The 22,892-nt window shown below is 34.3% G+C and overlaps 1 protein-coding gene across 1 annotated transcript in view; it reads left to right on the plus strand.

Moving 5' to 3' along the window:
- The window catches only part of LOC133189726 (uncharacterized), a 34,899-nt gene extending 13,280 nt beyond the window's left edge, over positions 1-21,619 (plus strand). The window contains exons 3-6 of the mRNA XM_061325128.1: positions 14,068-14,192; positions 15,716-15,862; positions 18,841-18,902; positions 20,934-21,619. Coding sequence (XP_061181112.1) covers positions 14,068-14,192; positions 15,716-15,862; positions 18,841-18,902; positions 20,934-21,597 — 998 coding nt within the window. The 3' untranslated portion in view covers positions 21,598-21,619. The remainder of the gene's footprint in view (positions 1-14,067; positions 14,193-15,715; positions 15,863-18,840; positions 18,903-20,933) is intronic.
- The last annotated feature ends 1,273 nt before the right edge of the window (positions 21,620-22,892 follow it).

The following is a 22,892-nucleotide window of genomic DNA, read 5'->3' on the forward strand; positions in this document are numbered from 1 at the left end:
CTTGAACTTTATTGTCTTTTTCCCTGGAGTTGAAGAGTTCCAATACTTAAAGGAACTGGGTGCTATAATTCAATGTCTATATATGCTATTGTACACTTCTTCTAAAACAAGTTTGGATAAACAAAACATCCAGAATATATGTACAGTAATTTTTGTATATTTTTCTTTGAATTACACAAGAATTTTCATCAATTGATATCTTTTCAAAACCCCTGGTAATGCATGCTGATTTTTTGTCTACGAACATCTGATGGCACTATAATCTTATATTAAGAATATCTTGAAAAATTATCAGTAGGTATGGTATGTTGCGTATGTCCTTAAGTGTGTACTTGACTCTTAAAATTTGACCATGAAAATCAATTAGAATCAAGTTCGAGACACAATTAATCATCAGTGTACAGGTTGAAGACTCAAAGCTATAAGTCAACATATAGCCAATTACTATTATTAATTTTAATTGATTTTAATAAACGTTTGTCGTATACGTTTGACGTATAATCAGTTGTAAACTATGATAATGATACCCCGCAACTTTGGGGTTGGCACAGAAGAATGTGTAAAAATGTTTTCATAGTTGAAAACATTTTAGGATGGAATAGTGCATTTTATCGTGTTAACAAAGAAAGACCTATCGAAAATAATTATTGCAGTACATGTAATACTACATGTATCTCGTACACTTCACAATTCAATGTTTAAATGGCATCCAAAAGAATTAAAGAAAACAAGAATTCTATGAGCCAATGCTCACTAGTAATACCCCCGCTTTGACGTGAATGTACACAAGTTCAGTTATGGACAGACACAAGAATGAACATGAAGTTGACAATGAAGTTGACATCAGATTCGTACAAAAATGAATCCCACAATATGGCATGCCTAAACAAAGAGTGTGCTAAAATTTCAAGCATCTGCGATGAGTAGTTGCTGAGAAAACTGTGACGAAAATTTTGTTACGGACAGACAGACAGACACACAGACAGACGGACAGACAGACAGACGGACAGCCAGACAGACACACAAGGGTAAAACAGTATACCCCCTCTCTCCTTCGGAGCGGGGGTATAATAACCCAATGATGAAACATGACTTAAACAGGAGGGGAAAATGAGGAAAAAGTTGGATTTTTTTTCAAGTGCTTAAGAGCCCTCTATACACTGCACACTAAAGAGTTCTAATTTTGTGGTACATTTATGCAAATAGAGTAATCTGCCCTTTCAAAAAGAACAAGCATTCTGAGAGTATTGCATTACCAATACTAGTCCCCTACCGGCAAGTGTAATCTGGTTCCCGTTAAAAATTGAAAATGCCATAATTCCGTCAAAAATCAATGAAGCGGAACGAAATGCAAACTTCTTCTATAACTCCTCAAGGAAAAGTCACATACCAAAAATCAGCTCAATATCTGTAAACGTTTAGAAAAAAATGCGGAAAATCCTGAAAAAATGAAAAGGTCGTAATTCCGTCAAAAAGCACTGAAGCGGAACGAAATGCAAACTTGATCTGTAACTCATCAAGATACACTCACATGCCAAAAATCAGCTCATCAATATCAGCAAGCGTTTAGAAATAAAGTGCGGAAAACCAAGTGGGACAGACAGACAGACGGACGGACAGACTCAGAGGAAACCTATAGTCCCCTCCGGTTTCACCGGTAGGGGACTAATAAAATAAATTGAAACCGGAGAGGACGATAGGTTTCCTCTGAGTCTGTCCGTCCGTCTGTCTGTCAAACTGTCCGCCTAGCTGTCCCTCTGTCACTCTGTCCCACTTGGTTTTCCGCACTTTTTTCTAATTAAACGTTTGCAAATATTAAGCTGATTTTGTATGTTAGTGTGTATTGACGAGTTACAGATCAAGTTTTTAATTTCGTTCTGCTTCATTGATTTTTGAGGGAATTGCAATCTTTTTAATTTTTAAGGGTTTTCCACACTTTTTTTCCAAACGTTTGCAGATATTGAGTTGATTTTTGGTACGTGAGTGTATTTTGATGAGTCACAGATCAAGTTTGCATTATGTTTCGCCTCAATGATTTTTTGACAGAATTACAGCATTTTCAATTTTTAATGGGAACCAGATTACACTTGCCGGTAGTGGACTAGTATTGTTAATGCAGAAAGCTTGTCTCAATAGCTTTAATACGCATGCTTGAATAAACCATATGATAGCGAGAATGATAGTAAAATTCTGCCACCTATCGCAGAGTTAATTTAGAAAGTTGACATATTGGAATGATTTTTTTATATTTATATACCGAATATTTATGTGAATTTTATCAAAAAACATAACTTATTTGGGAAAGATAAGTCTATAATTTTGGTACAACTTCATCTCTATAGAAATCAACGGAAAATATTTTTATCCCCCCTCCCCCTCTCTGAAACAACAACAATTCCTTTTAAAGTATTATGAATTGTTATTTCACAAATTCAAATTTATACCAATTGTTTCTTGTTTCAGGGGAGTGGGTTGTTGGGGAGGGGGGGGATGAGGGTGTAGAACATATGTTAACAGACTAAAAGCAGCAAAAATAGTCATTTTATTGCCAATGAATCTAATATGTCAGTTGACTTTTACATAAGTTAAACATACGGAGAGATTTGATGGTTATTTATCCATTACCATGAGTATTTGAAAATCTGGATCACTTGTTATGTTTAAAGCCCGATTTCAATTTATAAAATTGTCTAACCCTTCCCCCTCTTTATGAGAAGAGTTTTAAATGAGCAGTTAACTTTTTGACACTGGTTTTAAAATAATTAATCTATTACTTATAAACTCTTCTACATTAATAATAAAACTTGGCAGAAGTTGTGAAGGCGAGGATGGAGTATATCGAAAGAAGGAGTATTTCCTCTTAAAAAAAGAATAAATCCCAAGCTTTCTTGCAGGCATATGATTCAATTTTTTTGACGGGGTGGGGGTTGCATTGGGGGTGGGGGTTCGGGTCACAAACGACAAAAGAACAAACTTTTAGTAGAGCCTTGAGTAACTTTTCTTGGATGTTGTTAATAACGCAAAGATGCAGTCATGGAAGTAGAATAAAGTGTGTGCATTGAACAGGTACAGTCGTGAATGTTGTTTTTAAGGCACAGGTACAGTCAGGGATGTAGAATAAAGTATGTATATATCCACAGGTACAGTCGTGGATGTTGTTTATAAGGCACAGGTACAATCATGGATGTAGAATAAAGTGTGTGTACTGGACAGGTACAGTCATGGATGTTGTTTATAAGGCACAGCTACAGTCATGGATGTTGTTTATAAGCACAGGTACAGTCATGGATGTAGAATAAAGTGTGTGTACTGGACAGGTACAGTCATGAATGTTGTTTATAAGGCACAGGTACAGTCATGGATGTAGAATAAAGTGTGAGTACTGGCCAGGTACAGTCATGGATGTTGTTTATAAGCACAGATACAGTCATGGATGTAGAATAAAGTGTGTGTACTGGACAGGTACAGTCGTGGATGTTGTTTATAAGACACAGGTACAGTCATGGATGTAGAATAAAGTGTGTGTACTGGACAGGTACAGTCATGGATGTTGTTTATAAGGCACAGGTACAGTCATGGATGTAGAATAAAGTGTGAGTACTGGACAGGTACAGTCATGGATGTTGTTTATAAGCACAGGTACAGTCATGGATGTAGAATAAAGTGTGTGTACTGGACAGGTACAGTCGTGGATGTTGTTTATAAGACACAGGTACAGTCATGGATGTAGAATAAAGTGTGTGTACTGGACAGGTACAGTCATGGATGTTGTTTATAAGGCACAGGTACAGTCATGGATGTTGTTTATAAGGCACAGGTACAGTCAAGGTACAGTCATGGATGTTGTTTATAAGCACAGGTACAGTCATGGATGTAGAATAAAGTGTGTGTACTGGACAGGTACAGTCGTGGATGTTGTTTATAAGGCACAGGTACAGTCATGGATGTAGAATAAAGTGTGTGTACTGGACAGGTACAGTCATGGATGTTGTTTATAAGGCACAGTACAGTCATGGATGTTGTTTATAAGGCACAGGTACAGTCATGGATGTAGAATAAAGTGTGTGTACTTGACAGGTACAGTCGTGGATGTTGTTTATAAGACACAGGTACAGTCATGGATGTAGAATAAAGTGTATGTACTGGACAGGTACAGTCATGGATGTTGTTTATAAGGCACAGGTACAGTCATGAATGTAGAATAAAGTGTGTGTACTGGACAAGTACAGTCATGGATGTTGTTTATAAGGCACAGGTACAGTCATGGATGTTGTTTATAAGCACAGGTACAGTCAGGGATGTATAATAAAGTGTGTGTACTGGACAGGTACAGTCGTGCATGTTGTTTATAAGACACAGGTACAGTCATGGATGTAGAATAAAGTGTGTATACTGGACAGGTACAGTCATGGATGTTGTTTATAAGGCACAGGTACAGTCATGGATGTAGAGTAAGATGTGTATACTGCACAGGTACAGTCTTGGATGTTGTTTATAAGGCACAGGTACAGTCATGGATGTAGAATAAAGTGTGGTACTGGACAGGTACAGTCATGGATGTTGTTTATAAGGCACAGGTACAGTCATGGATGTTGTTTATAAGGCACAGGTACAGTCATGGATGTAAATTAAAGTGTGAGTACTGGCCAGGTACAGTCATGGCTGTTGTTTATAAGCACAGGTACAGTCATGGATGTAGAATAAAGTGTGTGTACTGGACAGGTACAGTCGTGGATGTTGTTTATAAGACACAGGTACAGTCATGGATGTAGAATAAAGTGTGTGTACTGGACAGGTACAGTCATGGATGTTGTTTATAAGGCACAGGTACAGTCATGGATGTAGAATAAAGTGTGAGTACTGGACAGGTACAGTCATGGATGTTGTTTATAAGCACAGGTACAGTCATGGATGTAGAATAAAGTGTGTGTACTGGACAGGTACAGTCGTGGATGTTGTTTATAAGACACAGGTACAGTCATGGATGTAGAATAAAGTGTGTGTACTGGATAGATACAGTCATGGATGTTGTTTATAAGGCACAGGTACAGTCATGGATGTAGAATAAAGTGTGTGTACTGGACAGGTACAGTCATGGATGTTGTTTATAAGGCACATGTACAGTCATGGATGGTGTTTATAAGGCAAAGGTACAGTCAAGGTACAGTCATGGATGTTGTTTATAAGGCACAGGTACAGTCATGGATGTTGTTTATAAGGCACAGGTACAGTCATGGATGTTGTTTATAAGGCACAGGTACAGTCAGGGATGTTGTTTATAAGGCACAGGTACAGTCAGGGATGGAGAATAAAGTGTGTGTACTGGACAGGTACAATCATGGATGTTGTTTATAAGGCACAGTACAGTCATGGATGTTGTTTATAAGGCAAAGGTACAGTCATGGATGTTGTTTATAAGGCACAGGTACAGTCAGGGATATTGTTTATAAGGCACAGGTACAGTCAGGGATGTTGTTTATAAGCACTGGTACAGTCATGGATGTAGAATAAAGTGTGTGTACTGGACAGGTACAGTCGTGGATGTTGTCAATCAGGCACCGGTACAGTCATGGTGTAAAATTTCTAGAGTTGTCTGGACAGTACAGCAGAATCTTAGAGAGGTGGATCTAATAAAAATATTTACTTATACAAATATTTTCTTCGGATGTTATCGATAATTATAGCATTAATTTCCTTTTATATGAGCAATTATTTTAATACCATACCCTACGTATTCCAGGTATCACACCACGGTTATCGACCAGTCAAGATGTTAATTGTTTCATGCATATAAAATTAATTTTTATTTCTTTTGAGATTTTTTTTTTTTTGGGGGGGGGGGGGTTCTTCCAGCCTATTTTTACAACTTTGATACCTGTGCCTAGTAAATTTTATGTACTTTGTAAATAAATAAAGGTTTTTTGTCAGGAACTATTCTTTTTCAGGGCATATAGGAGGCTACTTCCTGGGGTGCACTTGAGATGTTTATATATATAACACATTGAAAACGGGTGGATTAGCCCATTCCACCCGTATATATCGTAAGACATATATTTATGGGAAAAAAACCTGTGCTTTTCATTGACACCTCTTGCGTGTTTAATGAAAATTGTGAAATTAATAATATTATGACGTACTTATACTTTCTAACATAAAATTGAGGATTACAAATTAATTCCAATATTTATTTTAATTTCCTTTTTTATTTTACTTTGTTTATTGTTTACTCGTATATTTTCTATAATTATACTAGCATGTTTCATTTTAAATTCATCATTGTTATTGAGCACGTAGGATATTGAAATCATGCCCCCCCCCCCCCCAAAAAAAAAAAAAATTAAAGACCTGGCTCATATTGTACTCTGAACATAAAGCTTTAAATTTAAATCTGTAAAAGTTTTGGATCCTTCCCTAATCACTGCTGACTTCGTTTGTCTCGGTATCACTGTCATGGGTAATATAAAGATTAGCGTTAATTGCGCTTTGATTGAATTCAGTCTAAATCTAAATCGGAGAAAATCCACAGAATTTTTTGTTGTGGATGTTATTAATCAAGCGCGGGTTAAGTTAATCAAGCGTGGGTTGAGTCAGTGGTAGTGTGTATGTACGGCACAGGTACAGTCGCAGATGTTGTATATCAGGCACAGGTATACAGTCATAGATATACAAAATGTATGCTGTAGTAAATGTTACTTTTTAGAGATAATTTAGCGATCTATGCAATGGATTTAGGCATAGTCAAGCTTACACATATATTTTCCGCGATATATTCACTAAGCTAGTTATCGTTACCGTTTTGGCGATTACAGCCTTCCATAAAGTAGATTAATTATTAACACATTTCGTATGTTTCATTAAAAAAAACAATCCATACTTAATTAACAACATACAGTTTAATACGTTGAACAATCCGGAAAATCTTGCTCTGACATTCCGTTTTTGATATTAGTGAGCAGGTACAGTCATGGATGTCCGGTACCAGCATTGCCGAGTACAGTTGCGGATGATAGCTGACAGCCACTGTTGCCTGGATCTCTGTCACGTGATGACGCCAATGATTTCTCCAGAGTAGACTATGCTGCACAGCGCGGTGCAAAATGTAGGAAAAAATATCCTTGTGTGCTGTAGCATATTCAAAACAATTTTTACTTGTTGAACAACTTTTCAATTTTTATTCATCGTGCACTTTTAGCACTTTTCATTAATTATCCGGAAAATCATAACGATTTACGTTCATATCTTACACACTCCAAGGTTGGGGAGTACCTATTGTAAACTCTTCTTGTATAATTATAAATAAATAATTGTCTGAAGAGAAATGAAATTGAAACAAAATAACAAAAATTGGGAATTATTTTAAAGCAAATTTTCAAATTTTTTTACTCATGATTTTATTCATGTTATCATTAAAAGAATTATTTTTAATTACTGAACTAATAGAGAAATAACGTCTCATTTCCCCATGTGCACTTTCTATCACAACCACAAATAGATCGGCCGCTGCTGCGGCCGATAATAAACGGTTCCACAGAGATTCCTGAGTACTCTTCCCGGTTCATGTGGTTGGAACACCGCAAAACCGTATATAGGTGAGAATGGGGTATCCCGGTATACTATGTGTGCAGATTGGCATCAACTTGGCGGACATTATTGTTTTTATAGTCCAATGATGTACAACTGAAACTATAAGGGAAAACTTAAAAATAACGAACCAATCAATTTTGGTCAAATTAAAAAGAGATAGAAATTTACGTAAAATCGGTTGTCTACGTGTATACGACATGGCCGTAGGAACCGGGGGGCACGGGGGGGGGGCGTAATTTTGCCGATATATAAATTACCATAGAAAACATGGATACTGTATGCTTGTGCCCCCTCAATAAAACGTCTGATGACCTTCTTCTTTTTTTTTTTTTTTTTTTTTTTTTTTTTTTTTTTTTTTTTTTTTTTTGCTTGTCAAGAAATTTTTGGTAGTTGATAGTGCCCCCTCAACTGAAAATGTATGGTTGTGCCCCTCCAAAGTGAAATTGCTTCCTACGGGCCTGTAACGAGATAAAAAGAAAATATTTACTGGTTATTTTCCTCCTACCTAATTATCGCCTCGCATACACGATTTAATTCCAGGCAACTAGGGCTACGTGTATGTACACTTACCCCACCTCTGTTGATTTTTCGATGAAATCCTGGCTTACGATTGGTTGAAGTCTGTCACGTGAAGGGGGTGTATTACTTATACCTAGTCGCTTGAAAATCAATACATGGTCGATACGGAGTTATCGTTCTTTTGTAACGTTCGAACAACTCGAGTTCACGCGATTTGCCGAGTGTCTGTTGACAATGTTACAGTTAACTAATGTAAGTAACGAAGATGGAATCTTTTTCTCCCTTTACTGAAAGTCTTAAAAAACTGTCAGTACGTTATTACAGCACGAAACACTCGCAAAACAACATTACGTCACACAACGTGACGTCATAATAGGCATTGTATGAGTGATGAAACATAATTATACTCAGCTATGTTAAGGAAGGCCTGAGTTCACATCTGTGATGCACCGTATGTGAAGTTTCATTGTGACGTCATTGAAAATTTAACAAGCGACAAAAATCTATTTAACCACATGATAATGCGTAAATAACATCTTGCATTCATTTATTTTATCAATTATTTAAAAAAGCATGTAAAATCACAACATCTGATAACTATACTGCCGAGTTATTAGAAGCAAATCTTGCTTCACAAATGACGTCACTAGCCTTGACTTGACGCAGTACAAGTGATCAAGAGGCGTGGATCCATTGGTTTAATAATTACAAAAATGCTTAAATAAATATTAAACCATTGCTTATGTTTAAATCTAATCAATAAAATTAAAAGGAAATGATTTCTTTAAAACAATAATGTAGATTATTAATATATCCAGGTGCTATGGAGCTGCACAAAGACAAAGTATGTCAAGAATATCGCTAACACGATGAGTGTATACCTGATTAAGCTCAAAAGTGCAAGGGCATAGACTAGACTGTTTGAGCTGAAATATGGAATATCAATTGCTTATTTCTTGTATATTTTGAAAAGTGCTGGGAGCTGATTCTGATCGGCATAACATTATTTTTATTAATGACAGAATTTAAGCGAAGTGGAAATTCTGGGCTATTAAACGCATGTTCGGCAAAATTACGAGTATTTCCGAAACAGCTCAAACTAGCTCCCAGCACTTTTCGGGAAGCCGATGTTAATCTTTTTTAATATGTATCAATTTTTTTCTCTAAAAACATGAGTATGCCCTTGCACTAGCCCCATTTTCTACATTCAGTTGAACAATTCTATTTTTATACAAGTCACGTGACACACAGCTGATACATGCGATGTAACTGGTACTGAGTAAGCCACAAACCTATCCATTATGGATATCTATATTACCTGTCCTACATTTTTTACAGTTACTTTGTTACAAAGATTTTTTAAAATAATACGTATTAAGCATGTACGTAAGATCGCATTTTCCATTTCCTTCCTTAACATAGCCGAGTATATAGTGAGAAAAACAATTTTACAAACCACAGACAATGCATAAATATTTTATCGGTGGGGTAAATTCGTTACATAGTTTTTTAGTGACAGGGTACGGGATGATACCTGGTTAGTAAATTCCATACCTGGCTCGGCTTCGCCTCGCCAGGTATGAAATTTACTAACCAGGTATCATCCCGTACCCTGTCACTAAAAAACTATGTAACTAATAATATACGTCTTTTATAATTCTACATTCGGTGCAGCTGATGCTGAGCAAAACTAAATACACGCCTCAAAAAAGTTCGTACACTCAGATATAGTTATGTCTATATTTTACTGTGCTTTTTCCCTTTCATTTTGCGCATTTCCCCTGTTTAGAAACATGGCATGTTTGTAACTTACAGGTGTTCCTCAGGACAATAATGAATGGGGGGGGGGGGGGAAGGGGGATAATACCATTACATGAGGATAATACCAGTACACTTTCCTATTACGGAGTTCGTGTCAAATTACCTATCATTGAAATGTGTCAATTTTTTTTCTTCGACTGTAAATTACATGAAAAGAGAATGTTGAGGATCGTACATTTCTTCACATAGATACAGGGGGCTACTTAATATATTACATCGAAAAATCTCTCTAATTAACAAAGCTATGTCTTTCAAGTACGAATAGAGTGTTTTTATGCTCGCCATGAACATGACCGAAACAGTGTTTGTCGTGTCCGTCCTCCGTCCTGTTGTCCGTCCCTCTGTCCGATCTGTCCATCACACTTTGCATTTAGCTCAGTTTTAAAAAAAAATGTTCGATATTTTTATCAAATATCATACACTGATACATATTGGTGAGAGATATTGAGAGAAACCGAACAAGATATTTTCATTTAACATCATATATTTACATTTGCAAATGTTTTCTTTTATATAACACTATTAAAAGCAACGCGTATCTATATCCGTATATTTACATTTGCAAATGTTTTCTTTTATATAACACTATTAAAAGCAACGTGTATCTATATCCGTATAAACACGGGTTCCTCGCGTCATAAACGTTCGACGTAATTTCTCAGTGACGTCACAAAGGGTCGACGCGCAATCAGAGGATCAAACACGTGCCGTTGGGTTTGAAAAATAAAACGTTTCACGCGTTGAAGATTATAATCAGGCAAATATAAACCATGAATAAGTCACAAATGTAAATATAAGTAATAAGGTATCATTTTAAAACACCTTCGGGCTTTATGGAATTTGATCTCGTGACCAACCCGTATTTATAGCCCGATAGTTGTTTAAAAATGATACCTTATTTCTTAAATACATTAGTAAAAATTTGTAAGAACAATTCAACTGTGTCATTTTCTTTTTTACTTCGAGCTTCCTTATGACCTTGAATTTCCCTTTTCCGTCATTTTGCTCTGAGTTCATCTTATTCAATTCCATAAAGGATTATTTCCTACAACTCCAAACACATGCATATTTCAACCATACCTATGCATAAATTAACTATTTATGAGAAAAAAACTTGAATCAATGAGACAATTTCATTTAGCAGTTGTATTAAATAGAAAGACTGAATCAATACTACATGCCATGCTAAAAGACACTAACTGTACAAAAGGTACCAGTTATGTAAATTAAAAACATATGAAAAAGATACCATTCTTTCGTCATATTTTACTATTAGGTCAGACCGAAGAGGCATTGTAAATTTCTTTTCACCACTTTTCAATCGTCAACTTCCCTTACTTATGCAGCAATATACCTTCATCACCTGCATACGGGGTATATATCTCTCAGTTGATTCGATATGCAAGAGCATGCTCACGTATGTACAATTTCTTAAACGAAGTAAATTATTGACAAACAAGTTGATGAAACAAGAATATCAGCTGTCCGTATAAAGTCATCATTTCGTAAGTTCTATGGTCGATACAATGTCAGCAAATACAATTTATCATTAAGTCAAATGCTGACTGACGTTTTTCATACTAATTGTCAGGTCATTATTTACACACTGAATTGTCGACGGATTTCCCCGTTATTTCCCGATCATGACAAGGAGCACACGGCGGGTGTGACCGGTCGGCAGGGGGTGCTCGCTCCTCCATGGCACCTGATCCCACCTCTGATGTTTGGAGGTCTGTGTTTGCTCTGCTCCTATTTTGTATTGTTTAATGGACTTTTGAGCTTGAATACTATACAATTATGGACTCTTTCGGTGGTGAATATGGTTTGTTATTCACCAGAAAAATATCAATATTGACCGAGGCGAAGCCGAGGTCAATATTGATATTTTTCTGGTGAATAACAAACCATATTCACCATCGAAAGAGTCCATAATTGTTTTATTATATAGTCAGGATTTGAATGAGACATAATAATAAGACATTGAAGGCTGCTTGACGACTCCATTTTCATTAACGAACTTCAGTCGTAGAATAAATAAAAAAAATGTCCAGATTATAACTTTTAAGTTCCGTGTTTTCCTGCTGCTGTGTGTAAGACATCGAAATGTTTGGAAAATAATCCTACGAGAAATTTGCCTAATAGTTTTCCTGCTTAGATATACAGCATATACAGCTGGCTCCGGTCGTTGCAACCATTGTTTTCAACGTTGTTTTAGGTATTGATTGTGACGTCACAATGCCGCCGCACGCGCACTGACCCTCTGGTGAATACGGCCTCAAATCCGGTGAATATGTAGTGTTATGAACTGTTTGCGTTTGTATAGATTATATAGGGACTATTTATAGACTATATAATAATGTTCGTTATCTCCATATATTTCATGATACAATACAGATCTACTATCATGTTGTAAATTTTGAATTTACAAGGTGGAGGTACATGAAAAAGTTACCATGTTGTAAATTTTGCATTTACCCCCACTTAGTAAATTCAAAATTTCCAAAATGACACTACCTTTGGCGGGGCATTCATGTCCTATGGACATACGAGATATACGTGTATGTACTTTTCTTGAACGTACTGAACGTTCGTACATGTGAGTTTATAGTTTCTTATGTGGTAACCCTTTTTGACCTGGTACGATCGGAATAAAACCAGAAATACAAGTCAAAGGAGAGGAAATCTAAACTGAGAAGTGTGATGAGTTAATTATATTTTTTATCATTAAGGCAAAGACATCGTGAAACTATTTTTGTTCTCACTCCTTACTTTGAATAAAACCTAAACAATTAGCCGCTCTTTGTTGTGAAAATAAAAGACAAAAATAAATTCGAAATAAGTTATAAATGAGAAAGTAAGTTTTGACATGATACTGAAATCGACCAACATGTATTTTGAAAGGATATTCTATATACAATTTACATGTATATAGAAAAAAATAATCAAACTGGATAACTATGATACAAATATGCAAAAGAGATGACAAGCCACGCCCCTTTGTGTCCATATTTGGGTATTTACGAGCTTTAAAGCAGTTAAATTCATATGAAGTATGAAGTGAAGCATATTTTGTTATTTACGTGTACAAATGACATAAAAGATGCAGATAAATTTTACGTTGTAAAATGATGCATTTCCTTTAATCGTACGAACAAAAAAAAAAAAAAGGAAAGAAGGAAAAAAGAAAAAAGGAAAAGAAACAGTTACTTTCTATCATTTGTTATCTCACGTATAGAGATAAGGACAGTATATTTTATATTGCATTGGTAACTACATGTACATGTATATTAAAATTGAATTCGATAGGTTATGGAATACAGCCAAAACAAAAACGTCAGTTTTTAAAGAAAAAGTATCGAAGAAGAGGGAAATGTCATGTTTATTGGACGTCTCATTATGTGGTCCTTTCCATATTAACACTTGTCAAAGATTACACGACTCTCTGTAGATAATGACCGTCCATGTTGACTAGAATAATGCCGATCGATCAACCGCTCAAATAACTGCCGGGTAGTTACCCGGCCTGGCTCTTATTCTGTAAAACACCTGCTGCCGGCGGAAAAAGCCATTTGACCACTGTGAATCAAATTACGGTATGTCCACTGTGCTGGCATTGTGAAGTACAATATTATTTACCTTTCCCTAATTGGCCCCGGATTGTCGCTGTGGGTTCCTTTTTTACCTTATATTACGATTTTTCGTGACGACATGGTGGCTAGAAAATGAAATGTAATAAAAAATAAAAATGACAGAAATCAATACAATTAATAATTGGTTTACACTAGTAGTCTTGTTACTTGTTTCTTGGATGTTTTTTTTGTGGATTTTCTCAAATAACAACATCGGTATCCGATTAGTTTATACTACGCATATCACAAGCTTCTATCTGCTATTGGATACCGTCTCACGTATTTTATATGTTATTATATTTGCATCAAAATACACATTTGCTTTAAATATAAATAAGATATATAATATCGAATGAATCACTGCATCGTAAGACAAATACATTGTAATTTTAAAGCTTCGAAATGCATCGAATTTGAAAGTCTTTAAATTTTTTAAAGAGCATTTTCGATTGATAATTACCCATTTACCTGTTATAAAACAAGCGATCTTAGAAGATATTTATTTTTTTTGCAGATGGGCGCGTTTATCTTCACCCAGATTCCCCAAGTTCCGGGGCCCATTGGATGAAACAGGATATTGTTTTCGGAAAATTGAAACTGACCAATAACAGAGCGGTGGACCAAGGGCAGGTCAGCCAGGTAGGTACCAGCCTGAGGGTAAATAGGAACGTAAAAGCCAGAGGTCCTCTGCATGGTCTGTGTGTGTTTGTGATCAGTTTCGGCCGATCACAATTGATTTTGAGCGAGGCATCCGTGAAATATAACCACATGCACTTCTAATTTGCTAACCAATGTACACATGCACATCGTACATGCATTGCATGACAAGAGATTTTAATGGACCCATGGTCAATCTTTGGTAATTAAGAATGTCAGTGATGGATATATGATACAGACTGGTTTATAAATAGATATGCCAATCAAAGTTAAGTTAATGTTTTATAAGTATTCAATAAAAATGTTAGAAACAGAGTTTAAAAAATATACAGTTAGATTTAGTAAAGTCCGTAAAAGCCGTAACGTTTGTCTCATAGTCATAGGTCGAGTTTCCCCATTGTTATATGTTTAAATCAATTTTGTGATGTTTCGTGTTGAACACAATGCAAAAAATAATTATATTTTGTTTTATTACATTTTGCGTTGTCCTCAACGCAAAAATTAAGTTACGCAAAATGTTACAACCAAAAAGTGCATGATTACATTTTGCGTTAATCCCAACGCAAAATGTAATAATCCAAAAATCATGTTATTACATTTTGCGTTGATCTCGACGCAAAATGTAATAACGCAAAATGTCATAATCCCAGTTTATTACATTTTGCGTTGCTATTACATTTTGCGTTGTAACATGCATATGGCTGCTTTCTTTCGAGCTATTACACACTAGCTTATTTACTCGTATACTAGCTATGAGGACGATGGCAAGTGTATTGTCCCCCAAGACAGCAATTATTTCCCGAGGATGCGCTTCGGGAAAAAGTTTCTGTCTTGGGGTACAATAAACTTGCTATTGTCTGCATAGACAGTAAAGAGGTGTTTTATTATACCGAAGTAGACTGTACTTGGTTACAGATAAAACCAGAAAAGTTCCGAGATGAATATCGGGGGAAATCGAATGCTGCCGATGTTTCACCGTCGGCAAATACCACAAAAACTATTTCACGCGAGAGGCTGTATAGGAAAAAAAAAAGTTTAATTAGTTATATTATTATAAAGAAAAAATACACAGAGATATAATAAAGTTTTTTTAATGACACGTAAGCTAGGATTTTTTTTTCGCGATTTTCTCTCCAAAACTGGTTTTTCTTTCAAGATGCTCGAGCAAAAACTCAGAAAGCTCTAAGGTAATTTCTGCGTCCTCGCGAAACTCGAGAAAGTTACGGCAAAGGAAAGCAGGTTTACAATATAGCGACCATTATTTATTTATTTTTTTTTATAAACGAAATCTGACATTTTGAACATGATTCATTTAAAAGTCTATATACTTTATTTATCAGTACAGAGTCTATTGAAACAAGAAGACCTGTGAGTAACGCATACAACAAAATAAATTTTCACAATTGGTGATGAATACAGTTTCATCCGAAGTTGTAAAAAGTAAAAAATAAAATTTTATTTCAACATATCTTTTTGTATTATACTTAAGATTTTCACTATTTCAGATTATTTTGAATTCCATGCATAAATATCAACCGAGAATCCATGTTATAGAGGTAGGGTCACATGGCCCAAACGAGCAGAAGAGCTTACAGACGCATGCGTTTCCGGAAACACAATTCATTGCTGTCACTGCTTACCAAAATACCGATGTAAGTTTTATTTCCTTGTTTTAGACTTCTTTTTATAAATTATAGTTTTTTTTACTATTGAGAGTTGAAAAATTAGGTGTATCGTTTATTATGTATCAAATTTTCAGAAAAATATCTGCCTATCAGAAAAGATTCCGCATTCAACTTCCTTCACAACTATGTTCTTATATAAGCACGTAAAGATGCATCTCGGAGCTAAATTAACCCTGACATTTTACACTTAAAACTTTAGAATGATAAACTTTAACAGCTGTTTAAGGTTGGGCATGCAAAACAGATTTTTGTTTTTTCCTCGAAGATAGGAAGCACTCTATTTCTTAAAAAAAAAGGACTTAAAAAGTATCTAAACGTTAAATTTAAGAAAGTATAGAAAATCCTCTAAGAGATTCTGAACATGAAAAGGATAATTATCTTTTTCTCTTTAATGTACAAAATCATAAATTAGTGGAATCTGATTGGTTTAGAGATATTTAAGGAGGAATGCCACACCAAAATTTATTTTAATAGATCTTTAAGAAATCCCTTTTAAACTATGGTTTCAGCATTGAAGTACCGATATTAGCTTTAAATTATTTTATACGATTTTTTTGTATTTTTTCAGAGAAAATGAAAAAAAAAAGTTTTATTTGCTATGTAGATGCTTTAGGGTTAAAACTTTGTTGTTAATAAATGCAAAATATGAATGTCTTATAAAATATGTTAATAAAGGCTGGATAGACATTTTAATTTTTTGAATAAAAAATTATTTATGAAAATAAAACAAATAATTTGTGAATATTTTTTAAACCTATTGTTAAAATCTTCATAAAACTAGTCACAACTAGGGAGTATATGTTAGGCAATCATATCTTAAAAAGAAATTGAAATGAAATTGCTAAATCTTAAGGAAAATAATTATTTTAATATTTGGACCAATCCCGATCAAAATTAAACTGATCCCGATCAAAATTAACACAAAATAAATAAAATAATAATTTACCCCCTTCCTTTTGTATTTACCACTAAGAAATCTATTTGATTATCAAGTTCAATTGCTTTTAAGCCTGTATTACACTTAAACAAACTAATATTCCTGTAAAAATATTATCTATTTACAATTATTACAACATTCTGGTTGGGATCAGTTTAATTTCCATATATTTAGTTTACACGTTCAGAATCAATTTATAACAGCTCCCTTGCGCGCTTGAGGACCGAAACATTGTGAATTTCGTAGACTTTAAAAATCGTTCCATGCTTGTTTGTTTCAAGTTGTTTGTATCCAATCTTCCTTAATTGGTTTCGAAATTATAAATCTTTAATTTGATAATATTTTTCTCTTAATACAATTAAACAATGGAAAATACATCTCTTGCTTTAAAGTGTTCAAAAGTAGCGGTGTTTAAAATATCTTTTTTAGGGTTTGCACTTTTAGATCCTTAGCATAAATACATGTATTAATAGTTACACACTTGCAATTTTTTGTCCGTTTCAAATAAAGTGCCAACTTGTGAAAACATGCATTAAAAGAGATTCAGAGAGTTCCTTTAATCGGTGTATCTACAAAGGAGATGTGTGAACAAGGCGTGCAGAATGCCTACAGGTTCAGATGTATAAAAAGGAGATGTGTGAACAAGGCGTGCAGAATGCCTACAGGTTCAGATGTATAAAAAGGAAATGTGTAAACAAGGCGTGCACAATGCCTACAGGTTCAGATGTATAAAAAGGAGATGTGTGAACAAGGCGTGCAGAATACCGACAGGTTCAGATGTATAAAAATCATATTCAATTTGTAAATTTAGTGTTTAAAGTGAAGTTCTCATTATTCAAATATATGAAATTATGATAAACCCAAACTTTTCCATTGAAAATTTTCTGGGCAAAATATACATGTATTCTGTAATTAAAAAAAAAAATAATGTGGAGTTCGAACCCTAGCAATAAAATTCCTTAGTATCAATTGCCATCGAGACTTACACGCTAACCACTACGCTACACAACTCCTGATGAGTGGCATTTAAATCAGGTTTATGATATGACCCTTGACTAAATGGACTTTAGTATTTCTCGGAAAGATGCAAATGTTGTGTCATAAAAGAGTATATTTAAGGTATAGTGGGTCTTTGCTCCATGTTTTTGTTAGCCAAAAAATGTAGCGAATGTTGTGAAAATGGAGAGAACCCCACTCATATCGAAAAATTGTGTTATAGTGTGAGAAAATTGTCTTTTCTGCCCTCTTTTGTGTGTTCGTGCTATTTCACAGGCAAATAATTTCAATCTTTGTGAGATTTTGCAAATTGTGGAGATTTTACATATAGTACTAGTGTACCTTATAAAGATTAAATATCAATGAAAAATTTTTTATGATTGAGATTTAATGTTATTTTCGTTGTAACATTTGTTATATCATTCACAGCTGTAGGATATAACAAACAAATTCTACTAGTTTTACCAACCTTTCAATTTTTTTTTATCAATTAATACCCGGAAACTCATAACGATTTGCGTCCATATCTTTCATCCTCCCATGTCGGAGAGTACCTCTTGTATACAATTATTTCAAAATCTTAAATTAATAACTATATGGGTAGAAATACATAGATAATAACAACAATTTAAAACTTAATATATAACAAGTTATCGATATTATTTAATCATAGCTTTTAAATAATTATGCTATCATTAAAGTATTACTATCCTATTGACCTATTAAAAATAACGTCTTATTACAATCACAGATCGATGTACCACTCCTGCAGCCGATAAAAAAAAATTGTTCCCTCCTTAAAAATGGTCATATATGCTAAACTTTAGAAAACAAAGTTAATTTACGTTTGTGCCCCCTCAATGTGCCCCCTCATAACCATTGATTGGTTGTCAAGAAGTCATAATTAAATTTCTATTAGGCTGGGCCCTCAAACTGAAACGCTTTCCTTCGGGCCTGACTTACAATACTGGATTATTGCTTAATTTGCATATTTGATTTGTTTTTTCAATAGATTACACAGCTGAAAATTGATCACAATCCTTTTGCGAAAGGTTTCCGTGACAACTATGAAGGGTAAGTCCTCACTCACTGTCTATTGGCGCATTTTCCAAATACCACACAAGTAAAACTAATGAAAATATCAATTCAATTGATAAAAACATAGGAGCAAGCAATATTTAATATATTTTGTGTGATAATTTGTGAAATAATAGAAAAAAAAAAAACAAATCAAAAATTAAGTATCTTCATAGACGAAGGGTTGACAGCATATGGACTCGGGGGCAAGAGTTGGCATCAATAGGGAATGTTTACATAGAGATATCAAAGATAATTATTAAAGAGGTTTCCGACAAATCTTAAAAGTCTTGTAAGCCAGTTTTGTAAAAGGAATTATAAAAAAATTGTTTCACAGGCAGACTACATGTATCTACTTAAGATCAATCACGCTATTAGTTTTAAATCTATATTAGACGTAAATGTTGTAGATTAATATTAAGGAAACTGGAAGTATGTCCACAGGACACGAAAGTCCCTCCCAGGGTTTATTAGTAATGTAACATGAAAACTTGAATTAGTGTATAAGTTTAATGAAATTCTCTTGAATAATTTCTATGAAACCGATTTTTATAGACAATAAATAATAAAGTAAAAGGTCACTGGGAAGGTCAAGGTTTAAAAAATGGACACAGTTGATAAATTATCGTCAAATTATGTACCAATACATGGGCGTAACTAAATATATCTTGAATAATATCTTCCAAACTGAGCTAAATGCACTTTTTAGAAAAGTGAGGTCAAGTTCAAAAACTTTTGATGCAGTACAACAGCACTCACCAAAATGCATCAGAATGAATTTGAAGAAAAATATCTCGTTGTTTCTTAAAACGGAGCCAAACACAAATTTTAGAAAAGTAAAGTCAATGGCAATGGAAAGGTAAGGTTAAAAAATGTTGAAGAATTTCAAAAGCTTTTATCAACATTTATAAGTATTTGAAGTTTAAAAAAGTCTTTTGAACAGTTTTTTGAAAATAAGCTAAACACAAATTGAAGAAAAATAAGGTCAAAGGAAAGGTCAAGTAAAAACAATCTTGATGAAGTTGAATAGCTCCTACCAATATGTATCCGCATATCAACTTTGTTAACAATATCTAATTAAAAATAATTTGATTAAAACTTCCATAAACACAAATAAAAAAAAAGTGAGGTCAAGATAAGTGAAAAGGTCAAGATAAAAAAAATGATGATTAAGTTGAAAAGCTCCAAATGTGTATCAGAAAATAAGGTTTGATAAAAGTATCTGGAATAGTTTTTTTTTAACTTAGCTAAACGCAAATTTATGAAAAGTGAGGTCAAGGTCAAAGGAAAGGTCAAGATCATTAATTGTTGATGAAGCTGAATAGCTCTCTCCAGTATGTATTAGCACATTAGGTTAAATAGAAATATATTAAATAGCTTGTTTGAAACTTTCTAAGCACAAATTTTTAAACAGTAAGGTCAGTGTAAAAGGAAAAGTCAAGGTCAAAATATGTATCAGCATGTAAATTTTAATTTAAAAAACTCATGAATACAGTATTGCTGAAACTGAGCCAAAATATTTTTAAGTGAGGGTCAAAAGAAAGGTCAAGGTAAAAAAATGTTGATGCAGTTTAATAACTCTGATCTGTATGTATCAGCATACTAGTATTAGGTTAAATAAAATGATACCGAAAAGTATCTTTGAAACTGAGTTCACATTTTTTTTAAAGTGAAGTCAAGGTCAAAGGAAGGGTCAATGTAAAAATAATGTATGCAATTGAATAGCTCTCATCAATATGTATCAGCAAGTGAAGTTTAACAAAAATAATTGTTTCTTTGAAACTGGGCTGAATACAAAGTGTGATAGAAGGACGGAAGACAGACATCCCCCGGCCATATTCATGGCGGAGCATAATGATGGTCTTTGGTAAAAGGAACTTGTAAAAGAAGAAGGAACAAAAAAGTTTTTATTGCATTTTCATTTATCAAATTTAAAAGAGGATGGGCCTCTTGTTTCTATATTAAATTGATAACGCGTAATTTTTTGAAAGTATTTTTCGTAAACAGAATTGCTTTAAACTTTTGTAGACGCCACATTGACAATTCGAACCAATCGCATCAAAACTACATGACGTATCCTCAACAAGGTTTGTTTCCAACCAGTGTAGCTTTCACTGGAACGACACCTGTGGCAAGGGCTGTTACATATCCACCTCAAATCGTTACACAATACCAACACAACTCGATCCAGGAAAACATAATACCCAGCATCCATGACGTTTCCGGTATGGGAGAAATTAAACAAATAGAAGAAGGTTGTTATTCTAGCAGCTATAACTTTGGAACACATATGATGATGTCAGATGCGATAACTGTGCAAGCAGAACAGGTAAAATGCGTCATAAAAAAGGAATTAAATAGTTCAGAATGTAGTCAGCCTGTCTCTGTGACATGCGAAAATGACTTGAAGAGGGCTTTGGAACAGGTGTTTGAATATTCACAGGACAATGACAATGAAAGTGAACAGCCAACAAAAAGAGCAAGGGTGTCTGAGAGTAAGTCGTTATCACCTGACTCGGTAGAAAAGCTATCCAGTCGAGAAAAAACAGATCAAGAAAACGAACAAAATAGTTCGGGAATAAGCGAGGAGTACCCCAATGGTGACATTTATCTAAGTAATAATAAGAAACAGGTGTTAGATCATTCAGTATTTCAGGGAAGTTTTCAGGGACAGCAAGCCTCTGTGTATTAATTCCTCTACCGATTCCTCTTTTTTTTTTTGTTTGTTCGTTTGTTTGTTAATGACGGTATATATAACTTTATATACCCTTTGTTGTTGAGTGTATCTTTTCTTTATGTGACCACTTTGTTTTCCACAGTGAAAAGTGCCAGGATCTGTGAAACTAGAGTGCTGTGAACACAAACGTTTTAATACTGGCTCGAACGTTTACATTGTACTTGAACTTAATGGCATTGCCATGCAATTGTAAAATAAATGAACCCAGTAATTGATTTTAATTTTCTGTTAACATGATATTGTTTTGTAAACGTATGCAGTTTGTATTCCGTACAGTTGTCCTAGCTTTGTTAAAAAGTTGTGAATTACAAATGATTAAATTCACGATTTGTGGATTGATATTTGTACAACGGTGTAAATAAATGCTTTATATGTTCTGCCATGGTTTATTTTCAGTCATTCTCAGCTTATGTGAGACAAAGGCTCATGTGAGCTTTTCTGACCAAGGAACATCTCTCTGTATAAAGTCTGTCTTTGTATATTTTTTTTTATTTTCTTCAGTTCCACAGGGCCAGATAAGAACTAATTTGACACAGTGCATTCTCTGGGCTAGGATGGGGCTCACAGCAATCAATTATTTAAGTCAAATAAACATCAGGTACAGGCATGGTTATAAAATTTTTAGTCACAAGCTTAAAGATACAATGGACACGTACTAACATACAAGCATTCCCCTGCCATGATGCCATTCCAAGTTATTTTTATGTTTAGCGTCAACTCTAAAATCAGAGACCTATCTCTCTATTCGGGAAAAACAAACAAGCCAAAAGGGGAAAAAACGCAATATTATGAGAATAATTTTTATATTTTTCACCATTTGATGATTTTCTGCACATTGTAATATAGTAAAGAAATAAACTAGATGCTGTCATAAGACAGTTATACTACATGTAAATGCGCTCTCCTTCAAATTCTGGTAACCAGGGAAGTAGCACAATCAAGCATTAAAATGCTCAGGTGAATATGCAGCCCGTATGGGCCTCTTGCGTAAATATTTCATTACCAGTCTGATATTACATAATTTAACAATGTAAATTCTGTTAAAGAGAGGATTTTTGAAAGATTTGTGTAAAAAAAAAAGGGGGGGTGATTAATTTTTGGGCCATAATTGGAACTTGTTGAATTTATTGTCAAAACAACAAATATTATTACTACGGTGCATAGCTTTTTTGTCGAACTTTAAAAACTATAAGATGCCAAGATGACAACTTGTGCAAATTTTTATCGGTATTTGGGTAGGACTCGGAGAA

Source organism: Saccostrea echinata, unplaced genomic scaffold, assembly GCF_033153115.1.
Source record: "Saccostrea echinata isolate AGI-Se365-2 ecotype Australia unplaced genomic scaffold, CSIRO_AGI_Sech_v1 ptg000019l, whole genome shotgun sequence".
NCBI lineage: Eukaryota > Metazoa > Mollusca > Bivalvia > Ostreida > Ostreidae > Saccostrea > Saccostrea echinata.